We start from the raw sequence: 12270 nt of genomic DNA, 5'->3' as shown, positions 1-12270 counted from the left end.
CACTTAATACGCCTATCTGCAAAGACCTTCGTAGGGACTGATTTTCAGTTGTGAAACTGTCTCTTTGTCTTAAATAGAAGTGCATCAGTTACATCAGTGTTTCACCTCATCAGTGTTTCTCACTGCACAATGTTGGTGCATTATGGGGCTTGGTCCACCTCCACATGACTGGAGAAGGTAGCCGATGATTACCAGGCGATTCCCATCAGCGTCACAGGTGAAAGTGTTTTATCGAACTTGGATGTATGATGCTGAACCACTATTCTTACCGAATGTTCTCAGATCATACTTCCTGTTCCCAGGAAAAGTACCAGTGGGAGCCCGTAATTTGTGGCGTGCCCATGTCATGGCCCTCGCCATGTCAGTTTTGGTCGGTCTAGCGCCATCATCAGGTCAAAATTTCAATCTGGCCAACACTTTTATTTATGACCAAATACCTGCAAAACTGATGACATTCCCATCAGCCTCAACCGTACTTTGTGTTTAGCGCTAATTAGCAAATGTTAGCATGCCAGTATGCTAAGCTAATACCCCAAACATGGTAAAAATTATACCTATGTTAGCATGTACATGTGTGACCTCTGCGTAAGACTATCATATGTACTGAAGCAAAGACGCCTCCTCCGAACCTCATTAATGTTACCACACAGCTGTCACATCTTAATGCTGAAGTCTAGTTTAGAGCGAGTTTCAACAAAACAGGGAGAAAGACCTGTAAATGGAAACTGTGCAGGTGGTTCAACAGGCGCTTTAATCCGATGAACAGTCCCCCATCAGCGAGTTAGAGCTCAGGGAAGTATTCACAGTGTCAATTATGGGCTTCAGTATTTAGCGATGACAGTTTTGTTTTAGTGTTATGAAGGTTTGGAGAAGGTGTCTTTGTTTCACCACATGCAATGTATATGCACACACATGCCTGGGAGTAGATTTTATAAATACCAGGATATCAGTTGGTGGTATTCAGCCCCAGACTGACAGACGAGTCTGCTAGGCTTTATACGACTCGCTCTCTTCTGTTTCACACCCCATCATTTCTCATTTTGTGCACTGTGACCCCATTTCTCACATCCCTGGCTTCCCCCCTCTCTTCTCACTCACTGCCTCCATCTTTCTGTTCAGCCGTCTCTCCGTCACTCTCCTCTCCTCTGCTAATTATTCAGTCCCTCTGGGGTTCCTCTCTCCAACCCATTTTGTTTTCCTCCTCGCTCAGCGGGGCACTTCCCCTTGGCTGCTCTGTTTGCTTATTTCCTTGCTACACTGAAAACGCAGAGTATCAAACGTAACGCGCGGTGCTCTCCACGTGTGCTAAATATGACATTTAAATTTGAGAGGTGTCTTTTTGATTACATGCGTTTTTGCAGCATGCAATTGTTGTATGTGTGTGCATGCGTATTAGTGCATTTGTCACCCCGCATTAGCCGACCCATGCATCTTCTGCTGCGTGCCCGCCGACTGCGTCCGCGAGAGATTCAATTACATGCTGTTTTAGAACACACAAACGTCCATGCACACACACTTTGAAGCGCTCCGGTTCATGTTATCCACCCACGCCCCCCTCCGCCCGAACACTCCCTCCATCACTTACTTTTCTCATTTAATAAAACACCACTTCACTACACCATTACCTCTAAAACAATCTCTTCCTCATTTATCTTTTTCTCCTCCATTCCTCCCTCGCCTCTTATCTAATCCTACCTCCAGCCCATCTTCGCTCTCCTCTGTGGAAAATTTTGTTATACATCTTGCATTCAGCAATTCATTCTTCCCATATATCATTTCATTACTTGTCTGTTAAAGCAACCCCCCCCCCCCCTTCTCTGTCTTCCCTCTTCCTCTGGTGCTTCTTTTGTTCATAATTCTGTCTGTTTTTTCACAGTATCCAATCCAAGAAAAATGATCTGTTTGACTTGATTTTAGAAATGGAAAAAGCAGCAGCAATACCTGAACCAAAGCCATCTTTTCGACCTCAAACCGTGTGATTCCCCTCAACTTTAAACCCTAGAAAAGCGGCATCCATTCGTCTCCCTGGCTCACGTATCATTCATCATGTCTCCTGAATTGTAAATCTATCTGTAAATCCATCTTTCAGAGCCCTTGATCCGTGGGTAATTCTGAAATGGAAGCTCATGCGTTTTCCTTAGTGACCCAGATAGATCAGGCTGGAAACCTGACAACCTCCCGTCCAGGGAGGAGCGGCCTTGATGGTCCTGATGACGGCTCTGGCAGCCCTGTGCTTGTATCAACCAGCGAACACTAAATCTCTGCAAATCCAGAAACAGTTAAGAGCAGCGTTTATCTCAAAAGAGCGCTGAAAAGCAGCTGCAGAGAGAGACAAAGAAAAAGAGCAAGGTATTAGAGAGGATCGAGGTGAGAGAAACTCATCACTGACTCGAAACGCCCGGCTCCTGCTCTTCACAAAGGGCCAATCGCCGTCAATTACTGGAGTAAGCAAGTGAGAGACGAGAGGAGCGTGAGAAAAAGAGGACAGAGGGATTTCTGAACCCCCGCTTAGTGCAATCACTGTCACAGAGAGAGCGGGGTGATAAAGACAGAAAGTGTCACAGCCTGGGAGCTGCAGGGGGAGATTACCGTCATTAAACAGTCAGCGAGTGGCAGATTTCTAAAAATGTCCAACTTTCACCAGCAAATACTGCCTCTGTCGGCTGTGCTGGCCTTTTCTCTTGTTTTGCAGAGGAGGGAAATATTGTACTTTATGTTTCACTACATTTATGTAACAGCTATAGTTCAGAGTTGTCTTATATCTTATAAATATAGATTAAACTGTTCAACAGTTTGTAAAATAGTGGAAATTAGCTCCACATTCATCACACATTTCAGTCCATCACTCTGACATTTACTAACATTTCTGAGCACCACCTTTGGATCTTCTTCCATTTGGTTTAAATTGAGACGAAGAAATAAATCCCAGATAATGCTACAATACATATGTTGATATGTAGTATGTGTCTCCAAATTGTCAACTGTTAAATAATAAACATAGCATTGTTTTTAGCTTCATGACAATTCTTTTTTTTTTATTAATTCATGATGTTTTCGGAGAGGATTTCTAACCAAAGAGAATCCCCTCAGCCTTTCAGAGCTCATCTGAAAACACGTTTCTTTGGCCAGTTTTACAAAGCGACTCACTGAGGAACAATATTTTTAGATTTTAGTTTCATGTCTTTGATGCTCTCTTCATCCTGCAGCTCTCCTGCTAACTGCCTCACTCCTTCACATTTATTATTCCCACTTGTTCCACTCTGAATTTAAAAACTCTGCACTCTCTCCTTCCAGCTGTGAGGAGTTATGTAACCTCGTCCTCCACCCTAATAATTCTCTTTATGTATCCCTGCAGCTCCTTTTTCTTCCCCCGCACACAAACAAACACTCTGCTGTCGTCTTTGGTGACTAAAAGCTCTGAATCTCACAGCAGCAGCAGAAGCCCCCCCCACCCCCCCACCCCACCCAAAAAAAAGAACTTGGCTGCAGAAAAAAGATCAAACAGAAACACTGGCTCAGTCCTGCAGTGCTGGCAAGAAGAGCCAAGGAGGGAGAGGGGTGGGTACATGAAACAGCAGGCGGGGGGGGGATTCCAGGCATAGGTTTAAAAGTGTGTGTGTGTGCAGTGTTGAGTTTTAAGCCCGTGGGAGAGAGAGGATGGCGGAGTGATTAGGATTGTACGTTTAAATTTAGACATTTGGAGACGGGGAACCTGGTACCCAGAGGATTTCTGTCTTCTCTTATTGAAATCAGACCAGAAAACTTTCAGAGGCGTACGGAGGAGCGAAGCCAAATTATTTTTTGTTTAATTCGCAGCGGCAGATATTCACAATGTTACTTACATCCACGGATGTCTTTAGGGGAAGAGAGAGATGTGATTTAAGGGGATGAGGGGAAGCGATGTGGTACTTTTGGAGGAAGTATAAAAGTATAAAACCCTTTGAGGAATCACAAGTGGAGGAATTCAAAGAGAAACAGGAGGAGAAACAGAAGAAAAGATGATTATGTGAATTTGCTCCAAGGATGGTGAGCATCATTTTTGGGAGGTGATCGAGCCCAATCGTTCAGTGCAGTAAATCTTGAAAGGAAACTGGGATTGAACTTTTTATGGTTATTGCCACTCAGCCTGTGAACAGCTGACCTCTGTGGCCTTGGCTTGGAAACTTGGAGAGCCTGCATTACAAACCTCCAGGTATGGGTTCAGGTTGACCACATCTCTCACTGATGTTGACCGTTTGTTTTAGCCAGACTAGCAGCTCTGGGGAAACTGAAATATCTCAACAACTTTTGGATGAATTGTCGTGAAATCTGGTTCAGACATTCATTTCCCTCTCAGGATAAATTAATAACTTGGTGATCCTCTGATTTTACATCTATTCCCACCATCAGATCAAAATTTATATTAAACCTTGACAAGAAAAAGAGAACAAAGCTTAACCAAATCAAGGGCTTCCTCTTCCAAGACATCCTTCCTAAAGTACAATCCCAACTCTCTCTCCCTCTCGCATGCATCCTAATCTCACCTCTCGTGTTAATCTCACAGTGTTTATCATATTAATCTTCATCTCATTTAAGTGTTGACACCTTGTCGCACGCAAGGACTTGTGGCGTCCCTCATACGGAAGTCTGCTCGTTGGATTTCATTAATTCATCCAACTCAAGCCATCAAACTAAATGTATGTTCTGAAGCACCTTTTACTCAAAGTCAAAAACATATAGCAATAGTGAAACATTGTGAGGTATAGCACACGCCATTCAAAATAAAATGCCAGAATATGACAATATGAATGAAGAAAATAAGAATATCAAAAAGGTGAAACAACAAATAAAGAATAAAAGTATGAGTCATTTGCTAATATTTAGGTACTGGTTTATCTCACCTCTACAGGCTGTAGTGTAGATGAGTGACTGTTAGTGTTAGCTTTTATAAATGTTGATTAAATTTAAACAAATGAAGTCAATTGCAGAGTCTAAAACTCAAATTGAAGAAACACAAGAGCACACGCATTTATGAGCTGACAGGTATTGTATTTATTTTGAATATTAAAAAACAACAACCAGATGAAGGGAATCACCTTCTGTAATCAGTGTTTTGTGGAGGTGACGAGCCTTCAAGTTACTGGAACTTAAAGTCTGTGTCACTCCCGGCTGTCATGGATCTGATGGCGCTAACGTTGCTCCCTCACTCACACATCACCTGAGATTAGTAACTCCCATCTGTCTATTGCGATAGCGAGGTATTAGCGCTGAGCTAAATCTCTGAAAATCCTGGTTTATCACACTTGTGCATCCCACATTATCCTTCCCTAACACACACACACACACACACACACACACACACACACACACACACACACAGGAGTCATTGCCATTGTCTCAGCAGAGTTTTGGGTGATGGAAAACTGTCCGTCTCTGCAGCAGATCAGTGGTTTGTATCTTACTGCAAAACACACACACACACACACACACACACACACACACACACACACACACACGGCACAAGCAAGAAAAGACCGGTCGCTAAATCTGCTCAATCAGTGAAAAAGAGATTTTCTTTTACAGAAAAGACTGAGAGACTCTTTGACTTTAATGTGAAATATCTGTTCAGGAAGTTTCAGTAGAAGTAATTGGAATTAATCACTGAGGGAAAGAATGTGAGAACCTCATCAACAGCAAATCAAACAGCAGCAGATCAGAAAACAGAGATGTCTCAGTAAAACATGATAAAATATAAAATATAAGCCTGTTTCAAATAGAGGCCTGGTTCTTGCAAAGCGTGTTCAGTTCAGACGCAGCATGAGATGAAGTCAAAGGTGAGGTATAACAAATGTGTTGAATGCATTTCAGTTGATTGTTTTAACATTTTGAAACCTGCGTTGTTTATATCCATGTCTTCTTCTTCCTCCCTGCCTTTGCTGGCACATTGCTGCGTATTTTGGTGCATTACTGCCTCCTGTGGATCAGTGGGATAGTGTGAAACCATTGGCAGGAATATGCACAGTATGTATTTAAACAACTGCTCCATCGGGCTGACATTCTCAAAATGAATGCATCTGGCTAATTAAAGTCAGGCTTCAAGTTTAAGTTCAGGATAGTATGCAGTGTGGCGGTCTTACAAGCACTCAAACACAGCAAAGTTAACATGTTAGCGTCCTCTTCGGCGTCCAGTTTCCTGGTGTTCGTGCAGCTTAGCCTGCTGCTGTTGCATTTTAATTGGATCAATGATTGGATTGATGAATGGAAGCTCTATTTATAAAAGCTGCTGATGCAGGTCGTGGGCTGACACTGCAACACTGACATATCCTACAATCCCACGCTGCCTGGCTTTATTAACCCGTGAGTCCGTGTGCACGCACTATTAGTACTTTTATTTAACCCCTGATGGGCTCTGTAGATAATCTCTAGCTAACGCTAGTTAGCTAAAAGCCACCTGTTCATTTGCTTGCTCACTACCCGTCGAGTTAGTCTGCTCACTAGCATGTTAGCTTGCTAAAGTACTTGTTAGCAAGCTCGCTAGACTGATGCCTTGTCAGTGTTGGCCTGCTGCCCTGTGGGATGGTCCCGGAGATGTTTTTATCTCCTTTTTGTTACTAAAAGAGGTTTCATCATTAGCATTCAGCATTGAGACAATAGTTTCCTGCATCTTCAGTGTATCCTGATGGGATGTTCTGACATGAAATGTGATGGTCTTTATGGGGGAGATACGCAGTGTGAAGGCTTAGTAGAACTTATCAATATGCAGAATAGTGTTGATGTTTTTTTCTTTTTAATTTTGGAAGGGCAGCAGTGTTGCCTGAGAGCTTATCAGTCTGTCAGCATGTGTCATGTGTTTGTGTATTTGCATTCGGAGCATTTCTAAACAGATAAGCAATGAAGTCTGAGTTATTATTGGTTTATCTCCGGCAGCAACACCTGTCTGACACACACACGCACACACACGCACACACACACACACACACACACACACACACACACGCGCTCTGCATGTTTAAACAGAAGATGGAGCATGAATGTCAAACTCACATTAAGCGTCGGCTGAAAAATGCCTCCTGAAATTGTGCCGGTGCTGTACGCCGCCTGCATTACATATATGTGTGTATGAATGTGTGTGTGTGTTTCTATGTATATATGTAATATGTATGTAAATAAGGTACAGCACTGGCCATGGACACACACATTAATCGCCAAGACGTCAGCTAGTGTGCGGCGTCCCTGTGGGTTTGATGTCAAGGAAGGTGACGTGTGTGTGTGTGTGTGTGTGTGTGTGTGTGTGTGTGTGTGTGTGTGTGTGTGTGTGTGTGCGCGCGTGTGTGTGTGTGTGTGTGTGTGTTATCATCAGGCCTGTTACTTGTCTTCATATAAATGACTTTACCTTCTGTCCTCTTCCCTCCATTTTTATTTCTCCTACTCGTCTGTTTTTCTTTGTTCCTCTCTTTGTGTTTATTCCTCCTGTTCTTCTTCCGGTCTACTTTTATCTTCTTCATCATCTCTCATTTTTCTCATGTCTTCCCCTCTTCTTCCTCTCCTCACCCCCCCACTTAAACCAAGACAACCTCCTTGTCCAGCCCTTGTTTTGAATCATCTTTAAATGATGTAAATTCATAGTTTAGACGAGCAGTTTTGAAGCAGTGATGCAGCTGAACAAGCGATGAAGTTAAAGAGGGAAATCTAAATACACAAAGAAAGACAAATAAAAATGAACCATTTCATAGTTTTCTCCCTGTCTGTCCTCGTCCTTCTTGGTCTCCAGGCACATGAACTGTATTTTAATGACAGGTTGGTCTCTGCATGCAGCACAAGTAATAATGATAATGAGACATTTAGAATCTGTTTGCATATTAGGTTTCACTCATTAGAGGCCAAATACATACGATTAACTCTACCTTGCCGGCTGATGCAGGGCCGACTAAAGCCTTTCTTTTGCCCAGAGCAGAATTTCATTTAATGCCCCCACCCCACAATTTAAAAGGAAACTGTACATTATTGCTTAGCAGTGCTTTTTTTAATAAAATCATCAATATTTGAAAAACAGACAGACCTTTTCTGGCCATCTGGTTCAAGAAATGTGGCTTCATGATAAAACAAAATATTTTAACCCGTTTTATTTGTCTGTATTAATTTTGGTTTAAATGATTTTATGGTTTTATACACAATAATGCTGTTGCGTGTGTAGTAATGTCATCTTTGTTCGGATGAGGAAAATAATGGACAGAAGAGTCTCTGAGGATTCTAGAAATACTTCCGAGTTTTTCAAAGATTATCAGGGGGGTTTATCTTGTAGAGAAACAGATGCTCCGCTCTGTAAATGTAATGATAATACACGAGATAATCCCAGGTTTGGACATTTCCTCTGCCAAACTCGAAGGAACAGGTGGATGGAGACGATATCATTCACATCTTTTTAAGGCTTTATGAAATCTTATTGGGTGAAAACATCCAGGTTTCAGCTGTTTGTGTCTTTTAAGTGACAGTGGAAAAAGGACGCAGATGCACACAGAGACCCCCGCTGAGAGGAGAGGCTCAGCTGGAGAAGCTAGCCTGGAGATATTTAGCTACTCAAACATGCACATGCAACAACTGATGATGCTCACACATTTTCACAGGCGTCCTTTCAAAAATACACATACAGTAAGAGCACATACCGTCCACAGAGACACGCATGTTTGTTTCTGCTTCCACACACCAACATATGTGCAGTCGACGTAACAAGAGAAGCACATATACCTTAAATTCAGACCGTGGTGGAAGGGAATATAATTTTTAATTTAGGGGCTCAGTGAAGGATGATTGTACGGTCAATATTATTTATTCTGTTGTTATTAATCATTTAGTCTTTTAAACTTGAAAAGCACTGTCCATGAGAAGTTCCATAGAGATAACATGGGACTCATGTCAGAGAACTGTGAACACAACAAAGTCAGCAGATGATCCAACAGGTTTTAAAGAAACAACAGTTTATCCAGATTACCTAAACCAGTTGATCTGGAGGTGAAGCCTCCTGAAGTCTTGAAAATAATCCATCATTGTACAAGAGAACTGAAATAAACTTCAATAATAACTTCAGTTTTCCTCCAGTGACCAAAGCCATCACACGACAACAGCACGTATTATCATGGTAATGTTCTAAATATGACCCCCCCACCCCCACCCCCCCACCCAGGTGTCAGTCAACCAGCCTGTTAAATATTCCAGACAGCTGCTTTTATTACGGCTGTACTGCACACCTGATAACAACACTAATTGCACCCAGCGAACACAAACACAGCCACCCTCTCCCTGTCCTCCTACTCAGTACGTTCACACACACACACACACACACTCACACACACACACTCACACTCACACACACACTCACACACACACACACTCTCCTCCATTTGCAGTTGACAGCTCAGACGATTGCTGCTCTGGTGCTAATTCCTTATCTCTGCCTCCAAGCCAAACCCGCTCACTCTGATCCCCTTTTTTCTCATTAATGCCACTTAACTCCAGCTCTTCCTCCACCGACACCACCTCCCCCCTCACCCACCTACTCTTTACCTTTCCATCCACCTGCGTATACTCAGCTGAATGACAATTTCAGCTTCAGTGCACTCTGCTCCCCCCTTCCTGTAAACTGACACTGCTCATGAAGTTTCTCAGACCTGAGTATGAAACTTCGTTCACAGGATCACGTTGTTGACTCTGTAAGGGACAGAATGATTACAATAATAATTATAATAAACTTTATTTAAATGCCACTTTTCAAAAGAAGGTTATAAGGTCAAATTAAGAATTTAATTTCTTACCTGGAACACTCCAAAATAGATTTACATGCACACTAGTGTTGTGGTTCTGATAATATATTTATTATATGGAACATGAGAAACCTAGATATTCAACTCATCGCGTACATAATTCGAACAGTCACTGTCAGCGTGAACATCATCGACATCCTTTGTCACTTCTTTGTGGCTTTTCTGACCATCCACTACGTGCACATGTGAGCAGAACTGGTTCCTATCAGAGTGCTCCAGCTAGCATACCACACATCTCAGTGCAGTATGCATGTTGCAGTGACGTGTTCAGATTTTACCATTCAGTACTATTATAGTTATTTATCTTCAAATATGAACAAAAAACACAGACGTTTTCATAAAAGGACTGATTTGAGAAAGTGCACTGACCCTCAGCTTGTACCTACAGTACCAACACTTTGACCTCACTTTGCAACAACGTCCTCTGACTCCAAAAGGTCTGAAACTCCCTACTGGTTCTCACAAGGGTAGACAACTGACATCCTCCCACACGTGTGTGCGCTCACACACACACACACATACGAGGTGACCCCCCCCCCTCTTGTCTGCCTCCACCCCCTCCTGGCCTCCTTATCTCTGTCTCAGAATAGATGGTCCCTTTTCTGTGGAAGTTCATCCATTTTTCATGCTGCTCGCCTCCTGACTCCTCGCCTGCCGCTGTCACACATGTAGCCCCCAACGCCGCGGCCAACCACCATAAATGTTTGATGTCCGAGGTCTTCTGCCTCCAAAAACACTGTTGACCTCACTGCCACACACACACATACACACACACAGTGATTAGATTCCAGCTTGCACACAAACACACTCTCACACACACACACGTCCTCAGTGTCTGTATGCCTTAGAGACAAAGAGGTGGTCACATTCGACGTCCCTGTTTGTAGACAGAGCGAGAGAGTGTCGGGCCCGGCCATTCCTTGTTAAATAATCAATATTTTGAGTAGATATCTTGTAGAATTTAGGGATTGTTAGATAATTTCATGCTAGAATGACGACACAGTGTTTGTGGACCCTTTTTTTTTAGGGTTTTTTGTTTTGTCGTCATCATTTTCAGTCAACACTGTGGAAGCTAGGAGAGTTGGTGTTTGTCATGATGAAATAAGACCATGATTGTTGTGTAATCTAGTAAAGCACGATTTGTTTGTTCCAAAGATAAGAAGCCTTGCTGTTAGCTTGTCTGAAGGCAGCTAACTCTCAGTTGTGTTTATCACTCACATGCTGCTGTGAGTCTGCTTCTGTAAAGACGTCTGTAGACTTTCCGCTTGTCAAGAATTTATTTCCCACGTGGAAGCAAAACACGTAGCAACAACAACATCCCCCGAAGGGTAAACTGGACTTCCTAAATGCTAAAACTCCATAGCCACCACTGTGTAAAAGGACACATCCTGTTCCACTCAGACCAGAACAATATGTCCAGTTATGATTTCCATAAGATCTTCAGGAAGACGACGTCCTCACTCTCCCGCCTCTGAAGCTCTGATTGGCTAGTTGTTATTCCAAAACAGCATCAATAAACGCGACTGCTGCGATTCAGACGTTTGGATCCAGGCTTTTTGTTCGCTCTCGTCACTGAGCAGCCTCTCTGCTTCCGTCTTCGTCTCTTGCATCAGACTCTTCTGTTTGTGTCTGGTGTAGAACATTGTGTTTGAAAACACTTATACGTCATACTGGCATCTAAATCTTTTCTGGACGGCAGAGCTGAATGAACTCTCCCAGGATATTTTCCAGATTTGTATCTCGCAGTGGAAACAAGGCTTTGCAAGGCATCTACAGTTGTCCCAATATACGGTCGATTTATTAATATCGAAGTAAATATAGTAATATAAATATTGGGATATTGGATACTACCAGTATCACTCAGGTCTATTTGTCCTTGTGCAGTACAGTGGATGTGTGTGCTCTCCAGGTGTTGTCAGGACCTTGTGCCTCGGCTCTTCTTTGTCACATGTTGCGCCCCCCCCCTCTCTCTCTCTGCTTTATGTCACTTGACCTTCAGCTCTTTCTCACACAAAGACAAGGACACTTCAGCGTGTGTGGAAATACCACATATGAGTGCAGTAAAACTGTTATAGGCGTACTGTGTAACAGCCAACATCTGTCAGAATGTGGTGCTCTCATGTTACTGAGACAAGTGTGGGGGTTCAATGTCACAGTGCTTATTGCAGCCATATTTTGGGATGCTAGAAATGATCTTACTATCATTGTTTTTAGCAATGTCACTTCATTTAGGAGACGTATGTGTAAGTCTTTGGGTATTCCATGGGAGTGAGTGTATTTGTTGTATTTTTCAAATACTGTTTGTGAGAGTCCATCCATAAAGTCATTCTGTTGTGAGTTGGTCGTCCCTGCTGTCTTTAGAAGACTGGTCATAGCTTGGACATCAACCACAGCAGTTGGTCACAGTGTACTTCTTGTCAACCTTATTTTTAGCTTCGGATGTGGCTAGCTCTCGGCATGTCAGTGCCAGTCC

General features: G+C 42.8%; 1 protein-coding gene across 3 annotated transcripts in view; it reads left to right on the top strand.

Annotated features, from left to right (window-relative positions):
* Positions 1–12270, top strand: part of pik3r3b (phosphoinositide-3-kinase, regulatory subunit 3b (gamma)) — a 159290-nt gene that overhangs the window by 15659 nt on the left and 131361 nt on the right. The window contains exon 2 of one of the 3 annotated variants that reach the window (XM_070908307.1): positions 2470–2511. The exons of the other annotated variants lie outside the window; for them this stretch is intronic. Coding sequence (XP_070764408.1) covers positions 2470–2511 — 42 coding nt within the window. The remainder of the gene's footprint in view (positions 1–2469; positions 2512–12270) is intronic. 3 annotated transcript variants of the gene reach the window in all.

This window comes from Enoplosus armatus, chromosome 7 (genome assembly GCF_043641665.1).
Source record: "Enoplosus armatus isolate fEnoArm2 chromosome 7, fEnoArm2.hap1, whole genome shotgun sequence".
Taxonomy (NCBI): Eukaryota; Metazoa; Chordata; class Actinopteri; order Centrarchiformes; family Enoplosidae; genus Enoplosus; species Enoplosus armatus.
Note: the sequence above shows the minus strand (reverse complement) of the source record. Positions and strands in the feature narration are given on the sequence as shown.